Source organism: Salmo salar, chromosome 10 (genome assembly GCF_965601325.2).
Source record: "Salmo salar chromosome 10, fSalSal1, whole genome shotgun sequence".
Taxonomy (NCBI): Eukaryota; Metazoa; Chordata; class Actinopteri; order Salmoniformes; family Salmonidae; genus Salmo; species Salmo salar.
Genome location: NC_138300.1, coordinates 38,610,220 through 38,629,885, shown reverse-complemented (window position 1 = coordinate 38,629,885; position 19,666 = coordinate 38,610,220). Strand labels below are relative to the sequence as shown.

Below are 19,666 nucleotides of genomic sequence, written 5' to 3'. Positions count from 1 at the left end.
TGGCTGAAGCACTATGTTCAGGCAGTCAAAGGACACAGGAGGTCCTAGCTAGCCGGGTATCTTCCATCATCTGTTCCACTGGCAGTATCATGGAGGGATGGGGGGACGAGAGGGTACAATGTGTGGGGGCTGTGTATGTGTGTGTATGTGTGTGTGTGACATGCAAATATACTTTTAAAAAGACACACAACACCACATGATATATATAAAAAAACAATTATTCAACTTTATTAACATCAAGGTTTTTGCGACATTTTTTCCCTCTCCTTTTTATTAACAAATAGAAAACAGATCGTGTATACAACAGACTGAACCCCTACGGCACTATTTGAAGACAAAGTGAAATAAATCCTTGTTTTTGCAGTCCGTCCATCCGGGCCCAATCAATCCAAATTCACCTCACTTTGCAATCCTATAGCCTCACTTAAGAGAGAAACGCTTGACTATAATGTAGAGATCCTCCACCGTACATTGATGCTGCTTCTTTGTGTTACAGGAGAATATCCTTCTGTAGCACAGTGAGGAGATAATACAGTATATTACAGCAGTTATACCATGGATGTAGAGTCAGTGACAGTCAGAAGAGAAGTTCATCTGGGTTGTTGTCAGGTTTCTACAGGGATGGCCAGTCATGGGGAACTAGGTCAGTCGTATGCAGATGGACATGTCCAATTCATAGATCATAGTTCAGAATCAGCAGGGTAATCAGAAATACAGGGATGGATAACTGTCTGTCTGGTCACTCGAACACTTCTCATAGGAGGGGTGTTGTTGGGCGCTGTACATTAGTCTGATGTGAAGTTCTGTATATCTGTTGCTGCAAACCAGGTCTAGCTTGTCAGATCAGAGCAGACAGAGCTAGGGTCCAGTTCCTCTGTGTCTTTTGGGAGTGATGGTTTGGTTCAGTCCCATGGACAACTAAGGGTACTGTAACAGGACAAACACCTTTTCATGTACCGGTAGTTTTCTTTATTTCTTTCATTGCGTCTGGAGTTTGGACCGGAGCTCTTTGAGCAACAGGCATTGAGAAAATCACAGTAAACAGAATCTGTACATGGTAGATATTCATAAAACATCATCAAGAATAATCTATTCAGTTTTTATAAACATAGATGGGTTTATTTTATAGTAGTTCACTAACTCTGGTGTACATGTGTTTGATCTCTTTTTGTGGAGATTGTTTTTGTAAAGTACCAGGAAGTGAAAATACTTATAAAAGTTGTGTCCCCCATATCCCACTGAATACGACCAACCAGAGAATAGAGAACTTTAGAATATTATAATTATGGTAAAAAATTAAAATATTATTAGCAGCTCTGAGTATGCGTACGTCTCCAGTATTAATAACTCGGAGCATGTTTAAAATACATGTCCCTTGTGTAAAAAATAATCAAAAGATACAAATAATGAATTTAAAATAAGACCCAATAAGACATACAATAACCAGTGTATAAATGATCAGAAAACAAATTCTAAATAACAATAATAATAACATATTTATAATGGGTAATAGTAATGATATTAATGCATAATAAAAGCAGAAAAATAAAGTTTGCCATATAAGCAGGTGGAGGAGGCAGAAATAGTGTTTTCATGGCATGTGCATTAGCTATAGAGACATCAGAATGAAGCATACTGAAGCTTTTTAGGTTATTTTTTAGTAGTGAAGGGTTTTAAAGCAGGTTTATTGTGCAGTCAGTCCAGGAGTACTGCTCCACCTGATTGACGGTCATCCAATCAGACTTGTGCTCTCTCCCATTCCTCCTCACTCCTCTTCTTCTCTTCCTCCCCCTCTCCCCTCACCCCTCCGGCAGTTTCTGGACAGTATGGATATAGCTCAGAAGGGACACACGGCTGGCGCTCCTGAACCCCAGGAGTCCCAGTGCATTCTGGGAGTGGTTATTATGTTGCATAGTGGTCAAAGCTTCCAAGGTACTCTAGAGCTGCCCTGTAGCACAACTGGTATTGGTCCTGGGAGGGGAACAGAGGGGAACAACATCAGAGTCAGTCAACAGGGTGAAATCTACTAGAATATAATAACGGTACCATAATCTCCTGGGAGTGTTTGTATCAATGCAAATACATTGTTTTACGTTTATTTGTTATGTGTAATGAATACATTAGAAATCTTACTCTTTTAATTGGATAAACCAGCTATTTTAACTGAATCCCTGCATTGCTTAGATACCTCTATCTAGGAGAGGACCTGTACTCTCACCCCCTTGCTAACCAGTCTCCCCCAGACTCCCACCACAGCTGTGTGACTGTACTGTACCTCTGTCTGCACCATGGCAGGTCTCTGGGTCCTCAGTGTCTTGACAGTCTGGAAGAGGTCCACCACCCCCTCGTACCTCATCCTCTCCAGCACGATACTCAGGGTGATGAACACACCAGTCCGCCCAACACCAGCACTGTGGGGGAACAGGGCAGGGAGAGTTAGTACTATACACACACACAGTACAAGCACACACACACAGTACAAGCACACACACACACCACACACACACACACACACACACACACACACACACACACACACACACACACACACACACACACACACACACACACACACACACACACACACACACACACACACACACACACACACACACACACAGACACAGACACACAAAGACACACACACACAGACACAGACACACAGACACACACACCCACAGACACACACACAGACACACACACACAGACACAGACACACAGACACACAGACACAGACACACACACTCTCTGTCATCAACTATGTGTCATTATTTCTTACCTGCAGTGCGCAGAGATTGGTCCATCCTGGCCAAACTGCTCCTTGGTTTTATGCACTTGACCAATGAAGTCAATGAAGCCCTCTCCAGTTTTTGGCACCCCTTGTTCTGGCCAATCAGTGAACTGGAACTGCCGAATGGTCCTAGACTGGCCATCCTGAGTGGTGGTGAGTAGTGGATGAGGGACATAAAGTGAGTAATTTCTCTAAGCCTTATTATAAAACATTATAAAGTCTAATACATGCTTATGACACTTTATAAAGCATTACACATGCAGAATTGGAGTAATGCTACGAGTATTTTTTCTACAGTGTGTTCTACACACTCCAGTATTTATGCTGTAATAGTTTATGTGTCGGGGGGCTAGGGTCAGTCTGTTATATCTGGAGTATTTCTCCTGTCTTATCCGCGGGCCTGTGCGAATTTAAGTATGCTCGCTCTAATTCTCTCTCTCTCTTTTTCTCTCTCTTTCTCTCAGAGGACCTGAGCCCAAGGACCATGCCTCAGGACTACCTAGCCTGACGACTCCTTGCTGTTCCCAGTCCACCTGGTCGTGCTGCTGCTCCAGTTTCATCTGTTCTGCCTGCGGCTATGGAACCCTGACCTGTTCACTGGACGTGCTACCTGTCCCAGACCTGCTGTTTTCAGCTCTCTAGAGACAGCAGGAGCGGTTGAGATACTGTAAATGATCGGCTATGAAAAGCCAACTGACATTTACTCCTGAGGTGCTGACCTGTTGCACCCTCGACAATTACTGTGATTATTATTATTTGACCCTGCTGGTCATCTATGAACATTTGAACATCTTGGCCATGTTCTGTTATAATCTCCACCCAGCACAGCCAGAAGAGGACTGGCCAGCCCTCATAGCCTGGTTCCTCTCTAGGTTTCTTCCTAGGTTCCTGCCTTTCTAGGGAGTTTTTCCTAGCCACAGTGCTTCTACACCTGCATTGCTTGCTATTTGGGGTTTTAGGCTGGGTTTCTGTACAGCACTTTGTGACATCAGCTGATGTAAGAAGGGCTTTATAAATACATTTGATTTGATTTATGTATGTGCTGTAAAGAGCAGATTGTATTTCTATATGCAACACAGCAGAGCACAGCCACAGCTCCATGTGTGGGTTGAAAAACACCACCCCTGTTATTTTCCTCACCTTTGCACAGGAACACTATTCAATTCATTAGGAAAATAAACTTAGCATTCCAGTTAACCCTCTATGTAGAGCAGAGAAATAAAAGTTACTAGGGAGAAGAGGGAGGATGGATGGAGAGATGGACATACCCTGGCGTCTGTGACCTTGAACTCTCTGAGGATGTACTGGGGCATGTTGTACTCAGCCATGGGGTCCACTACAAAGTACTGGTACCTGGCAGAACGCTCAGCTGGCCAGTACTGATGACACTTTTCCTAAGAGACAGACAGACACAATGATATAGTCAAAATCTATCACACCACAACACTATCCATGGCATGACTGGTGTGTGTGTGTGACTGTGTGTGTGTGACCGCATGTGTGTATACTTGCATGTGTGTACTTGCGTGTGTTTGTACTTGCGTGTGTGTGTGTACTTGTTTGTGTACTTGTGTGTGTATGTGTATACTGTATCAATGCCACTCACTCTTCCCATCTCTCTGAGTTTAGTAAGCATGACTACGATGGTAGAGTTGTGTTCCCACAGCATCCTCCAGAAGTCCTCTGTGGTCTCTGCTAGCGGCCCCTGGGTGGCCATGTAGGCCTTCTGCTGCCTGGGGACACAAGGACATGGAATATGTCAGGGTGAGGATAACACCATAACACTTCAATACATCCCCATAAACTAGAGTTCATAGCGACACAGTAAACGTCATGTAACAGGGATACAGTATATGACACGGTGAGGATAACGTTATAACAACAAGGGATATAAGTTACATTTCAATACATCCCCATTAACCTACAGTATCCATGTTGAGCCCTGAGTGGTCCTACTGTCATCTGAGAGGCCCTTGTGCTGATAATGGAGGCTGGGCTTGGTGTATTTTCATTACGTTATGCTGCTGACAGATTAAGTGTCTACTCTATTGAAGCCAGTGAGAAAACCGCAGCGTTGCGGCTGGGGTCCCTTTCTACTAGATCAACATTAGAGGGCAGTGTGAAGCCGTGAGAGAGATGTGTGTCAATGTGATTCTGTTTCTGTCATCCCTACAAACATGTGAGAGCCAGCCCAGTCCAGCCCAAGACACACATATTCGTAGGTCCAGACGCACTAGCACACGCACGGCCAAGTACAGCCAGATGCACGCAGGCACACACACACACACACACACACACACACACACACACACACACACACACACACACACACACACACACACACACACACACACACACACACACACACACACACACACACACACACACACACACACACACACACACACACACACACGTGCAGTGTAAGAAGGGGCTGCTGCTGGAACTCTGAGTTCCATCTATCTTTTCTATGTGATAACTAGTAAGTGAGCCATGCCTTAGCACCTTGTTCAAAGAGTCTCTCACAGTTGATGGGTTTGACTCATGCTGCATGAAGATTCAGTTTCTTACAGCTGAATTATTATAGTTTGAGTGTTCTGCTTTGACAATGGCAATAAGCATGCCTGCAAATGAACAGGCAAAGCTCAAGGTCAGCCATAGAGATCATTGCTCTACCGAGACATTTATCCAGACATATGCATGTTTAGAGTTAAATAAATACAATTGTTAGTGTAAAATGGCTGTTGAGCAAGAGGCTTGCATCATGATGGCAGTGGAATGACCACCTCAGGATATCAGAATACTGGGAAACACCTAACCAGTATGACATCATCATCATTGCATCATCATCATTATCCTCCCCTTCTTCATCTAAACCATCCTAATCCCCTCTGGCACTTTAAAGATGCCTGCCTGCCGGGAGAGAGAACACTAACATCTCACTACGAGCCAGGAGAGAGAAAGTCAGCACCCCAAATGGCCCCCTATTCCCTATAAAGTGCACTACTTTTGACCAGGACCCTATGGGGCTTGGTCAAAACTAGTGCACTGTATATGCCCTAGGGTGCCATTTGGGATGCAAACTAACACCTCTCTATGTCTTAATTCACTTTTAATTACCGCTACAGGAATTAAAGGGGAATTACACCCCCCTTCCTTCCCTCCCTCAGGTGGGGCAGCCCCAGGGACTTCATTAGGCACACAGGAGGAGAAGGGTGTGTGTGTGTGTGTGTGTGTGTGTGTGTGTGTGTGTGTGTGTGTGTGTGTGTGTGTGTGTGTGTGTGTGTGTGTGTGGGGGGGGGGGGGGGGGGGGGGGGGGGGGGGGGGGGGGGGGGGGGGGGGGGGGGGGGGAATATGAGGAGGAAATCGGATCAGAAAACCACATCAACGAATCCCCCCCACCAACAAAAATACTTAAAAAAGCTCTTATTCATTCTGTCAGTCATTAGTGTGTTGTAGCATTGTGCGTTACAGCCAATTACAGTGTTTATACTTCCAGAAAGGAGACGGCTCTATGGGACCTCCCTGATTAGGTACTAATTGGAAATGGGACAGTAACTGAACGGGAGTTCCCAAGCACCTCCCGAATGCAAGAACACACACACTCACACATCCTGCTGGCTGTTGTGTCTTATATACAGTGAATTCGGCAAGTATTCAAACACCTTCCCCTTTTCCACATTTTGTTACGTTACAGCCTTATTCTACAATGATTAAATTGAAAAAATCCTCATCAATCTATACACAATAACGTTACCCCATAATGAAAATGTATTTGCTATGAGTTTCGAAATGTGACCTCAGGTGCATTCTGTTTCCATTGATCATCTTTGAGATGTTTCTACAACTTGATTGGAGTCCACGTGTGGCTCAGTTGGTAGAGCATGGTGTTTGCAACGCTAGGGTTGTGGGTTCGATTCCCACGGGAGACCAGTACGGAGAAAAAATGTATGAAATGTATGCATTCACTACTGTAAGTCGCTCTGGATAAGAGCGTCTGCTAAATGACTCAAATGTAAATTCAATTGATTGGACATGATTTGAAAAGGCACACTCCTCTCTATATAAGGTCCCACAGTTGACAATGCATTTCAGAACAAAAAACAAGCCATGAGGTTGAAGGAATTGTCCATAGAGCTCTGAGACAGGATTTTGTCGAGGCACAGATCTGGGGAAGGGTACCAAAAAAATGTCTGCAGCATTGAAGATCCCCAAGAACACAGTGGCCTCCATCATTCTTAAATGGAAGAAGTTTGGAACCAACAAAACTCTTCCTAGTGCTGGCCGCCTGGCCAAACTGAGCAATTGGGGAAGAAGGTCCTTGGTCAGGGAGGTGGCCAAGAACCCGATGGTCGCTCTGACAGAGCTCCAGAGTTCCTCTGTGGAGAAGGGAGAACCCTCCAGAAGGACTCTGCAGCACTCCACCAATCAGGCCTTTATGGTAGAGTGGCCAAACGGAAGCCACTACTCAGTAAAAGGCATATGACAGCCTGTTTGGAGTTTGCCAAAAGGCACCTACAGGACTCTCAGACCATGAGAAACAAGATTCTCTGGTCTGATGGCCTGAATGCCAAGCAACACGTCTGGAGGAAACCTGTCACCATCCCTACGGTGAAGCATGGTGGTGGCAGCATCATGCTGTGGGGATGTTTTTCAGCGGCAGGGACTGGGAGATTAGTCAGGATCGAGGGATAGATGAACGAAGCAAAGTACAGAGAGATCGTTGGTGAAAACCTGCTCCAGAGTGCTCAGGACCTCAGACTGCGGCGAAGGCTCATCTTCCAACAGGACAATGTCCCTAAGCACACAGCCAAGACAACACAGGAGTGGCTTCGGAACAAGTCTCTGAATGTCCTTGAGTGGCCCAGCCAGAGCCCGGACTTGAACCCAATCAAACATCTCTGGAGAAACCTGAAAATAGTTGTGCATCTGCAGAGAAGAATGGGAGAAACTCCCCAAATACAGGTGTGCCAAGCTTGTAGCGTCATACCCAAGAAGACTTAAGGCTGTAATCGCTGCCAAAGGTGCTTCAACAAAGTACTGAGTAAAGGGTTTGAATACTTATGTAAATGTAATATTTCAGTTTTTGCTGTGTCATTATGGGTTATTGTACATAAATTGATGAGGGAAAAAAAACAATTTAATCAATTTTAGAATAAGGCTGTAAGGTTACAAAATGTGGAGAAAGTCAAGGGGTCTGAATACTTTCCAAATGAACTGTAACTCTGAAAACAATAGGTGCTCCTTTTCAATATTCTTTCTCCAAATATGAACAAATGTCTTTAAATTCATAGAAAACGTCATTTTTTAGAACCATACATCTTCCATTGAGTGTTGCTGGGCAGATTCCCATAGATGGACAGTTGTAGAGTAAAGGATTGTGGGTATCAGCAGACATAAACAGAGCTATCACAATAGGTAATCACTGTATTCCTCTCCGAGGAGGGGTTTGTCACCTGTCACAATCAGACTATTTATTTACCACAGGAGAAGTGTGAGAAGGAATGGACAGTACTGCCAATACAACCAATTTGTCCTGACAACTGACAAGACTAAGGCAAGAGAGGCAGGAAAATACTGGCCTCCATTTCACACCATAATTCACTGCTGTCAGTCGCTGCAGGAAAGGTCCACCTCCTCACTCATTTGAGGAGCTGTGCAGGATGGATTCTCTCTTCTCTATTTCTATTTCCTCTTCTCCATTCTCACCATCACCCCATCTCACTTATTCTAGTCTTCAGAATATGTAATGTCTTGTTTTCTCACAGTCTGAGTCTGAATCCCCTCTTCTATCCTCCCCTCTCCTCCCCTACCTCCTCCCCTCTACCTCCTCCCATCTCCTCTCTGGCCCTGAACCTCGCCCCCTCCCCGTCTCTTCTGCTCTCCCCTCCTCTTTTCCTCCCTGCTCTCCTCTCCTCTCTCCTCTCCCTATCCTCTTCTCCCCTCCACTCCCCTCTCCCCTCTCCTCTCATCGCTCCTTCTCTCCTCATCCCCCTCTATCTTACCTGTATCCGTCGATGAAGCTGGCATTGATGTAGTCGGAGCCCTCCACTCCTCTGATAGGCTGCAGACTCACGCGGGTGGACTCAAAAGGCATGATGTTCACCAGCCGGTTCTTGAACTTGTTACAGGGCAGGTTGGCACTGATGAATCTTGAGGTATGTGCTTTGGAGTTGGCCAGTTTCTGGAGAAGGAAGGGAAGAGGAATGGACAGATTAAAGATACAATTTTGGATCAGATTAAAGAACTGTGTGCTATTGTAGAGAAACACCAACCCATAACCATAGAAATATAAATACTAAAATTGACTGCACCCATGAAGGTGCGAGTCTTTTTCCCATTCTAGTAATTATATTTCTATGCCTCTAACCTGAAGATGACTGTTGCCACAGCTTTTCCTGACGCCCACCTTCCTTCCCTTCTATCTAGCCCCTGTCTCTTCAAAGTGCTAAAGCTGGGGATCCCAGCCAGCCTAGCATTGCTGTGTGTGAGCAGGAATGTCGAAGGGCACGGGGTTGGGGGCTAACACTCTTATTGATGCATGAAAATGATGAGCTTTGAGCTGAGCCCCTTTGTTCTACAGCTTCAAATAACAACCTGCTGACGCTGACAACACCTCTCTCTCTCCGTAAAAACTAGTGTCGACAGCACAGCCACAGCCACGAACGGAGACGTCAGAGAGTCAAAAAACACTCCCACACAACATTCGGGACGCCTGTGAAGATAGATACACAAGCTGACTGTATCCATGCCACTGCGACGAAATAAAACTAAACCAAACAAGACATTGAAAACTGAAAGGGGGAGTTTTTTTGTTGCTGGCACTGCTGATGATGTTCTGATGATATTATACTCTGTCAGTAGCAAGAAAGCAAAGTGTCCGTTTCAGAACTGCCAGTGGAGTGAGGACTTACAATCCTCCTGCTTGCTGAACAAGTTTGACCCACATCATTTGGGTTGAGGCGGCGTGTCTCAGAGGAGGAGGCTGGTTAGAGCTGTTTTGTTTTCCTATGGCGGGAGGCTGTGAGTGGCGGCGTCCCAAATTGCATTGTAATCCCTACACAGTGCACTACTATGGGTCTATATAGGGAACATGCTGCCATTTGGGACGCAGATAGTGAGTATGTGATGGGGTCCAATAGAGTCGTTGGAGCCCAGTGGTGTAGGCCCAATCCCAGGATGCATCAGCTCTCCAACCCATTGAGCCTTTATCTACAGGCTGTCAGACAGTCAGCCTGTCTCCACACTCCTCCCTCACTAGATCACTCTCTTTCTCTCTGTCTCACTCTCCCTCCCACAGCCCCCTCCCTCTAGTTCAGTCTCTCATCCCCAGTCCAGAAGATAAGCCTCTGAAACACTGAAACAGAACGCCCCTCCTAGGAGATTCTATTCATTTCAGAGTTACAGTGTGAGGATGAAAATGCTCCCAAACACACTGAGACATTAACTTCCTGCTCCCACTGCATCGTACAGACTGAGACACCACCAACAACAACAACAACTGTTCTACTGCTTTTAACTAAATGCTCCAATTAGTAACTGTACCAGTTAAGTCACTTAACCTCAAGTCTAAGTTGAATCCCAGCTCCCTAGCAAGTCCAAGCCTGAGCAAGTCCAAATGGAATCACAAGTCCGTTGTTAGTACTAAAGGTTGCGAACCGTCCACCACTTTTCTAGCTAGGTTTATAACATAGAACTGAACTGTATTGTTATGTTCAGGAGGACAGCTACTACCTACCTTAAACTCTAGCTCCATGGCAGTGACCGTGTCTCCGGGCGTGACCTGGGTGAGTTTCTGGATGTGTGCGTACAGGTTGCGTGCAGGGACCTCTGTGTTACCGCAGGTGGCTGCCTCTAGCAGGGCCTCGTGGATGAAGATGTACTGGTCCTCCGTCTGCACCATGTAGTTCCTCTGAGCTCTCATACACGTCACATGACCGTAGATATCCACTGACTTCTCATGCTTCATACGCTCCAGCATGGCCTCAATCACGATGAAGCAACCGGTCCGACCTACACCAGCACTGTGGGGAGAGACAGGTAACTGTAACTGTAGAGCCTTGCACAGACACAGACAGAAACGACTGTAACTACACTGAAAAACTCACAAATCTGGCATTGGAAGAGATTACATGCACACATTCAATGTTTCTGAGGCAGGTTGATGTTTATTGGGATGAATCTTGTCCTGGAGGCAGGGCTGAGTGATTTCCACTAGATGGGCCAGTGGCTATATTGTAAGAATTAGGTTAGGGTTAGGTTTAAAATCAGATTTGATGACTTTGTGGCTGTGCCAGCTCCCAGCAGTGCTACCTCCAGTACATCAAAATATGTACAGTTGTTGTATGTGCTTGTTTTCTATTGTGCAGGGCTCATTTGTAAAATAAACTTTAGTCTCAATATGACTTCCCTGTTGAAATAACGGTAAATATAAATGTCAACCTATGTTTCTGAGCCGGTACTGGAGATTAAATAATATGTTAGGCAAAAATAAACTCAAAAACACCACAAACACTGAAATGTATTCTCCCATATGGTTTGTTACAATACTTAGGTCATCATCAGGTCAAACATATCTCTGAAGCAGGTCTGAGATGGGGTTTACCTGCAGTGGACCACCATGGGTCCTGCATCTGTGGGGTTGCAGGCCTTGACCCTGCGGAGGAAGGCCAGGGTGGGGGTGGGGTACTCAGGCACTCCATGGTCCGGCCAGGCCATGAACTGGAACTGACGAACCTCTCTCTTCTCGCTGGAGCCATTCTGGTAGAGCAACATATCAGAACACCACAGACACACACTGGTGGCCACATTCTGGGTAGTCTCTCTGACAGACATTCATATTTACAACATGTTAGCTAGCATGAGATTTGATAATGGCTCGAGAACACATTCCGGAATCATTGCCCTCCAGCTGGTCAAGAGCTGGTCATTTTTGGGATACAGTACATGCTATTCCTTACCTTATAGAGGGCGAAGGTGCGTACGCTGTAGGTAGCCAGCTCCACAGTGTCCAACATGGTCACCTGGATCATTCCATAGGTCTCTGTACCCCGACTGGGCCAGTACTGGTCACACTTCACCTGTTACAGACACAAACACACAGACACAGGACAATGAAGATATTGGACTTAGTGTAGGAGCACTGGAATGAGGGAAGCAGAATGAGACAGGGACTGAGGCTGAAGAGGCTTGTGTTAGGGTAATGGGACAGTCAGGAACTAAGGGCTGTGAGAGAGAAGACATGGGACAAGGACTTAGGCTGAGTGAAGTGTGACAGCTTGCTTCCGCTCCACTGTGCTATCCTTCATGTCCTGGGGGGAGAGAGGAGAGATAGCCAGCTGGAGTTTAGGGGCCTAGCTCTATGGGACTACAGGCCCAGAGACCCTAGCTGGCATGGGCCAGGCAGATGGGGGGCTTCCGCTACACAGTCCTGTCCAGGGGGGGCTGTGGTAACATTGGAACTGGCCTAAGCCCTGGAGAACCCTGGAGCTCAGAGCGTGACTTGTGCCTCTCTTCCTTTATTTATTTATTTAACCTTTATTTAACCTTTATTTTACTCCTCCAAACCTCCACCCCAAAGGGACATTAGTTAGCACATTCTGATTGGACAGCAGGCTGGTGCTCCAGGGACATTAGTCAGGGCATTCTGATTGGACAGCAGGCTGGTGCTTCAGGGCCATTAGTCAGGGCATTCTGATTGGACAGCAGCCCGGTGCTTCAGGGCCATTGATCGGGGCATTGTGAGAGGGCATTGTGATTGGACATTCTGGTGGACAGCAGGATTACCACCTGGACACATAATTTCACTGGACTTCCCAAACACAACCAAGAGCCAAGAGCTAAGTGACCTATCTGACTGAGCACATGGCAGCCACAAACCAAAATCTGCTGTGAAAAGTAGGCGTCTGGTGCATTTCCTACTAACACAGACCATGTAGACAGATAATACAATTCCTGTTTGGTGATGTTTTATCTGTTTAGCCTACAGGTGCATTCTACCACTTTAACCCAGACTAGCTAAGAGGCAGTTGGAAATGACTGCTGTCCCTGACATTACTCCAGGCTCCTGTGCTCTGGTCGCTTAATGAAACAGAACAGAATGGAGCGGAGTGGACAGGTGATCACTCTGGAGGGGAGGCGGGGGTGTCACTGCGTCCCCCATGTCAGCTGCTACGGACAGTCACATGACTTCCTGTGACTGTCCGTAGATTTTTCAGGTCCTCTCTAGTCAGAAAGATAGCTGAGGTGGATAGAGGTTAGACGACAAAGAGGTGGTGCTGGGATGTTGCCAGAAGTGACACCATGCTGTGCTGGTGATAAATAACAGGGGCAAAGGTTCAAAGGTGAAAGGTCATTTAATGATGAGTTGACCCCTCATGGGTCTAAAGAGACGTGTGATATTAAGTTTGGCAGGAACATGATGAACTTTGTCTGTGCTTATAAAGGTGTACCACTATGGGATGCCCTTTAGTTCCACTGTTATTAATCAGGCTAGAGAAGGTGTGTGGTGGTGTGTGTGTGTGTGTGTGTGTGTGTGGTGTGTGTGTGTGTGTGCTCGTGTGTCACCCTTTACACCTACACACTTCCCTCTCTCTAAGCTGTCATCATGCAGTCACCATGTGATTTATTTTCTGAGTCTATTCAAACTCCTCGTTTAGGGTTTTACACCTTACAGTCGACCCTCAAACCTCCTGTCCATTAGAGACCAAGGTGAGACTACTGGGACTGTTACAGTCTGTGAGTGCAGGGTGAATCAACGGTCGTGTTGTGTGTGTGTGTCCTGAGACAGTGTTGTGTGTATGGTGTCTGTTCAGCCCAGAATGTGTACATGCACATGGTTGTGAGTGTGCTGACATTGTAGTGTGTGTGTATATTCACCCGTGACTTCTCCTCCAGTCTGGTCATCATGACGATAGTGTTGGTCCTCTGCTCCCACACCATCCTCCAGAAGTCACTCAGGGTTTCAGGAAGCGGGCCCTGTGTAGCGATGCAGGCGTTCTGCTTCCTGTAGCTGTCTATGTAGTTAGCGTTGATGTAGTCACTACCTGGCACTCCTGTAACACGGTGAAGGAACACAGTGTTAGGAAACATTAGGGCAACATCCCAAATGGCACCCTATTCACTGTATAGTGCACTTATTTTGACCAGGGCCCATAGGGCACTGCCACTCCATTCCTTCTTCCTATATGGCACCGTATACCCTATATAGTACATTACTTTTGACCAGGGCCCATATGGTAATGCACTATATAGGGGATACGCTGCCATTTCGGATGCAGCCTAGCAGGCTGGCAGGGTATCAACACCCCCTTCACAGCATGAGACAGGCCCACACAGGACAACACAGAGAGAAGAGAGACAGAGCCATTCACAACCATCAGGATGCATTATCATTTACATCACTAACTGACTCCAAACAGAGACAGACAGACAGTGAGTGATGGAGAGGCATTGTCACACCTGGGGATTGGGTGTACTGTTGTTGTTGTGACTTTGCAGTGGGTGGGAGATTACTGTCTACAGACTTGACTTTGGATTCTCTTTATTAAGACAGCCTCACTTAGTAATAACATCACAATCCCTCCCACCTCTTTGTGACCTCCCCCCACCCCTCCTTAAAAAGCAAAACATAACCTCTAAACACCCCACTACAATAAAACTCTTTATTGAGATATGCTCACTTAATAACACATTACCTCCCCACATCCAGCCTTAAAAAGCCAAACAAACCTCCAAAACACATCACAACAACAACCACAACAAATCAACCAAACATACCGTCGACGGAGGCGAGGATGACCCTGGAGTGGTCGTAGGCAATGACGTTTGCATAGCGGTTCTTTGGCTTGTTCACCTCCAGGTTAGAGTGTTCCCATGTGAACTGCTGGCCTGGGTCTACAGACTGATGGAGGGAGAGTTGGAAGGAGAGAAGGGGAGGGAGGGAGGGAGATAGAGAGAGCAGGAGAGAGGGGGAAGGAGAGATAGAGAGAGAGCGAGAGAGAGAGAGAGAGAGAGAGAGAGCGAGAGGAGAGAGAGAGAGAGAGAGAGAGAGAGAGAGAGAGAGAGAGAGAGAGGAGGGGACTGTCATCTTCCCTGTGATATTTTTGGAGGCACCACAACTCATTCCCCATCTTTTTCAATGCCCGTTTTGTAATAAAAGCAGCCCTCTGTGATCCCACAGAACTCTGGCTTCACCCCGGGCTGTTTGTACAGTCCTAAAATCACCTCTCAGCCGTGGCTCTGCCACCTCAGGGCCACCTAATGGCCAAGGAGAGCTGTGCTGATAAAATCAAGGAATCACAGCGGTGAACAGAGCCGAAACACACCTCTGTGTCAGCATCCCTGAATATACCCAGCCTGAGGTCGCGACCTCCAGCCCCCTAGACACAGAGAGGGCAGAACCTACAGAAGGAAATAGAACAATGTAGCTGGACCCCACACCTACACACACAATGTTGCAGCTTCATATTCACCTCCAGCAGGTAAGTGGGGGGGAAGAGAGTGTTCTGTATGTAGGCTTCTGCTGGATGAGAGGAAATAGGAAATATCTACTATACAAGCTAGTAAATCAGATATTAGCTTCCTTATCATCAAATAAGGAAGAAGAAAATGGAGGAGGCTGTCCAGAAACTATTGGATGATGTTTAAACAATGTTTCATGGTGGGAAAATGTAGTCATACAGTATATAGAAGTAGACTATACTACAGTATATGACACAGTGAGGGAGAGAGCAGAACATATGGCAGGCAGGGTATGGGATAGCTACGCAATGCAGGTTGATGATTCATCTGAGCCCTGTATTTATCCCTGGCACTGGACAAAGGCTCTGCTCTGGTCCAACTAAATAATGGCCAACTAGATTCTTATTTAATTATTGACATTTTAGCTCTGAGTACTGATCTCACGTCATCTGAAAAACAAACACATACTCTCTCCCTGACCCCATCACTGTCTAGCCTGTCTCTCTCTCCCTGACCCCATCACTGTCTAGCCTCTCTCTCTCTCTCTCCCTGACCTCTTCACTGTCTAGCCTCTCTCTCTCTCTCTCTCCCTGACCTCTTCACTGTCTAGCCTCTCCCTCTCTCTCTCCCAGACCCCTTCACTGTCTAGCCTCTCTCTCTCCCTACCCCAACCCCTTCACTGTCTAGCCTCTCTCTCTCTCTCCAGACCCCTTCACTGTCCAGCCTCTCTCTCTCTCCCCTGACCCCTTCACTGTCTAGCCTCTCTCTCTCTCTCCTCTCCAACCCCTTCACTGTCTAGCCTCGCTCTCTCTCTCTCTCCCAACCCCTTCACTGTCTAGCCTCGCTCTCTCTCTCCAGACCCCTTCACTGTCTAGCCTCTCTCTCTCCTCCCTGACCCCTTCACTGTCTAGCCTCTCCCTCTCTCTCTCTCTCTCTCTCTCTCTCTCTCTCCAACCCTTCACTGTCTAGCCTCTTTCTCTCTCTCCCTGACCCCTTCACTGTCTAGCCTCTCTCTCTCTCTCCCCCAACCCCTTCACTGTCTAGCCTCGCTCTCTCTCCCCAACCCCTTCACTGTCTAGCCTCTCTCTCTCTCTCTCTCTCTCCCAACCCTTCACTGTCTAGCCTGTCTCTCTCTCCAACCCCTTCACTGTCTAGCCTCTCTCTCCCCCTGACCCCTTCACTGTCTAGCCTCTCTCTCTCTCTCTCTCTCCAACCCTTCACTGTCTAGCCTCTTTCTCTCTCTCCCTGACCCCTTCACTGTCTAGCCTCTCTCTCTCTCTCTCTCTCTCTCCCCCCCAACCCCTTCACTGTCTAGCCTCTTTCTCTCTCTCCCTGACCCCTTCACTGTCTAGCCTCTCTCTCTCCCCAACCCCTTCACTGTCTAGCCTCTCTCTCTCTCTCTCCTCTCTCTCTCTCTCTCTCTCTCTCTCTCTCCCCCAACCCCTTCACTGTCTAGCCCCTCTCTCTCTCTCTCTCTCTCTCTCTCTCTCTCTCCAACCCTTCACTGTCTAGTCTCTCTCTCTCTCTCCCCAACCCCTTCACTGTCTAGCCTCTCTCTCTCTCTCCCAACTCCTTCACTGTCTAGCCTCTCTCTCTCTCCTCTCTCTCTCTCTCTCTCTCTCTCTTCCCAACCCCTTCACTGTCTCACCTCTCTGTCTCTGTCTTGCTCTCTCTTTCTCCTTCTCTCCCCAACCCATTCACTGTATTGCCTCTCTCTCTCTATGCCCCACCTCTCTCTCTTTCCCTCTCTCTCACTCCCTCTTTCTATCTCTCACACCCTCTTTCACTCTCTCCCACTTTCTCTCTCACACACACAAACTGAAAAAAGGCTGTACATTCTGGTGGTTTCCTCCTGACTGACTGACTGGCTGACTGACTGACTGACTGACTGGTTGACTGACTAGCTGGGAAGGCATGTGGGCCCCAGTCTGCTTGCTGATAACAATGACAATGGTGAGAGAGGTTGAGCGTACATCTTATTTAACAGCCTGTTAGGTAAAGCCTTCACTGCGTCACTCTGACAAATCACACACATTACTGCTAATGCACCCCGCTGACGTGAATATCAGTTACTGTGCATGTCACTGCAATCACACTCTATCGCCGACACTGCCGCATTTCCATTTCTCCCAGAAACAAAACAGGTACCCACAGAACAGTCAGACAGAAAGACAAAAGCCCAGAGGGCTGCCACCATGTGTACCTCTGTGAGGCAGAGATACCATGCTAACGTTTGGCGCAGGCGGCTGAATTTACATAGGCAAGGAAAATTGACTTTGCATTCTGACACATTTGAAGAGCCCTCAGCCTTGTTTTTTTACTAGCGTGTGTGTGTGTGTGTGTGTGTGTGTGTGTGTGCGGGCATGCGTGCGTGCGTGTGTGTGTGTGTGTGTGTGTGTGTGATGCTTCTAGAACAGCTCCTGTATTTCAGCTGATATCAAATCCTGTCAATACACTTCATACAGTAACTGACTGTGGTGAAGTCCCAAATGTCTCTCTATTACTCTCTATACAGTGCAATATAGGCCCTGGTCAAACGTAGTGCACTATATAAGGAATAGGGTGCCATTTGTGGCATACCCTATGTATATAGCTTTTTTTGTAAAGCTTAACATATTACAATATTCTGAGTTACTGCTTCAGTTAGCAGTTGGTCAGGTAGAAAGGTGTACTTTTCTGTGGACCCCAGGAAGAGTAGCTGCTGCATTTGCAACAGCTAATGGGGATCCCACCCTATGACTTGATGACAGATTTACAAACTCTTGGCATTCTCTCAGCCATCTTCATGAGGTCGTCACCTGGAATGCATTTCAATTAACAGATGTGCCTTGTTAAACGTTAATTTGTGAAATCTCTTTCCTTCTTAATGCGTTTGAACCAATCAGCTGTGTTGTGACAAGGTAGGTGTGGTTTACAGACAATAGCCCTATTTGGTAAAATACCAAAGCCTTATTATCGTGAGAACAGCTCAAATAAGTAAAGAAAAATGACAGTCCATCATTACTTTAGACATGACGGTAAGTCAATCCGGAAAATTTCATTCGAGTTACCAGCCTCAGAAATTGCTATCCAAATAAATGCTTCACAGAGTAGGAGGAACAGACACATCTCAACAACAACTGTTCAGAGGAGACTCAGGCCTTCATGAATCAGGCCTTCATGGTCGAATTGCTGCAAAGAAACCACTACTGAAGGACACCAATAAGAAGAAGACTTGCTTGGGCCAAGAAACACGAGCAATGGACATTAGATCGGTGGAAATCTGTCCTTGAGTCTGATGGGTCAAAATTTTTGGTTCCAACCGCCGTGTCTTTGTGAGATGCAGAGTAGGTGAACGGATGATCTCCACATGTGTGGTTCCCACCGTGAAGCATGGAGGAGGAGGTGTGATGGTGTGGCTGTGCTTTGCTGGTGACACTGTCTGTGATTTATTTAGAATGGAACGCTGCTGCTACTCTCTGTTATTATCTATGCATAGTCACTTTAATAACTCTACCTACATGTACATATTACCTCAATTACCTCGACACCGGTGCCTCTGTACATTGACTCTGTACCTGTACCCCCTGTATATAGCCCCGCTATTGTTATCTAATGCTGCTCATTATTCATTTGTTATTCTTATCTCTTACTTTTTTGGGGTATTTTCTTAAAACTGCATTGTTGGTTAAGGACTTGTAAGTAAGCATTTCACTGTAAGGTCTATGTCACGTCCTGACCCTAGTAAGATGTCATTTTCCATAGTAGAGTAGGTCAGGGCATGACAGGGGATGTTTTGGGTGGTTTGTCTATGTTTTCTATTTCTATGTTTTTTTCTAGTATTCTATTTCTATGTTGGAGGTTTTTGGGATGATCTCCAATTAGAGGCAGCTGGTTCGCTTTGTCTCTAATTGGAGATCATATTTATGTTGGGTTTTTTTCTAGTGTGTTTGTGGGCAGTTGTATTCTGTTTAGTTGTGTTCTGTGTAGTCTTCAGTACCTGACAGAACTGTTAGCTGATCGTTTTCTCTTTGTTATTTTCTTTAGTGTTCTGAGTTTAATAAACAGTAATTATGAGCACTCAACACGCTGCGCCTTGGTCCCCTATATACGACAGCCGTTACAGAACTGCCCACCACAAAAGGACCAAGCAGCGTGCAGATGAATGGACCTGGGAAGAAATTCTGGACGGAAAAGGACCCTGGAGGCAGGCTGGGGAGTATCGCCATCCGAGGGAGGAGATTGACATTTTTACTTTAGTCATTTAGCAGACGCTCTTATCCAGAGCGACTTACAGTAGTGAATGCATACATTTCATACATTTTTTCTCCGTACTAGTCCCCCGTGGGAATCGAACCCACAACCCTGGTGTTGCAAACACCATGCTCTACCAAATGAGCCACACGGGACCTGTGTGGCAGCTAAAGCGGAGCG

General features: G+C 46.5%; 1 protein-coding gene across 20 annotated transcripts in view; it reads right to left on the bottom strand.

Moving 5' to 3' along the window:
- Window positions 1–202: 202 nt before the first annotated feature.
- ptprfa (protein tyrosine phosphatase receptor type Fa) overlaps window positions 203–19,666 on the bottom strand; it is a 370,905-nt gene continuing 351,441 nt past the window's right edge. For all 20 annotated transcript variants that reach the window (XM_082956977.1, XM_082956978.1, XM_082956976.1 and 17 more), the window contains 11 exons: window positions 14,570–14,693; window positions 13,670–13,845; window positions 11,752–11,871; window positions 11,397–11,551; window positions 10,530–10,815; window positions 8,797–8,975; window positions 4,398–4,524; window positions 4,060–4,185; window positions 2,780–2,934; window positions 2,276–2,411; window positions 203–1,971 (listed from right to left, as the gene is read on the bottom strand). In XM_082956977.1, coding sequence (XP_082813103.1) covers window positions 1,903–1,971; window positions 2,276–2,411; window positions 2,780–2,934; window positions 4,060–4,185; window positions 4,398–4,524; window positions 8,797–8,975; window positions 10,530–10,815; window positions 11,397–11,551; window positions 11,752–11,871; window positions 13,670–13,845; window positions 14,570–14,693 — 1,653 coding nt within the window. In that variant the 3' untranslated portion in view covers window positions 203–1,902. The remainder of the gene's footprint in view (window positions 1,972–2,275; window positions 2,412–2,779; window positions 2,935–4,059; window positions 4,186–4,397; window positions 4,525–8,796; window positions 8,976–10,529; window positions 10,816–11,396; window positions 11,552–11,751; window positions 11,872–13,669; window positions 13,846–14,569; window positions 14,694–19,666) is intronic.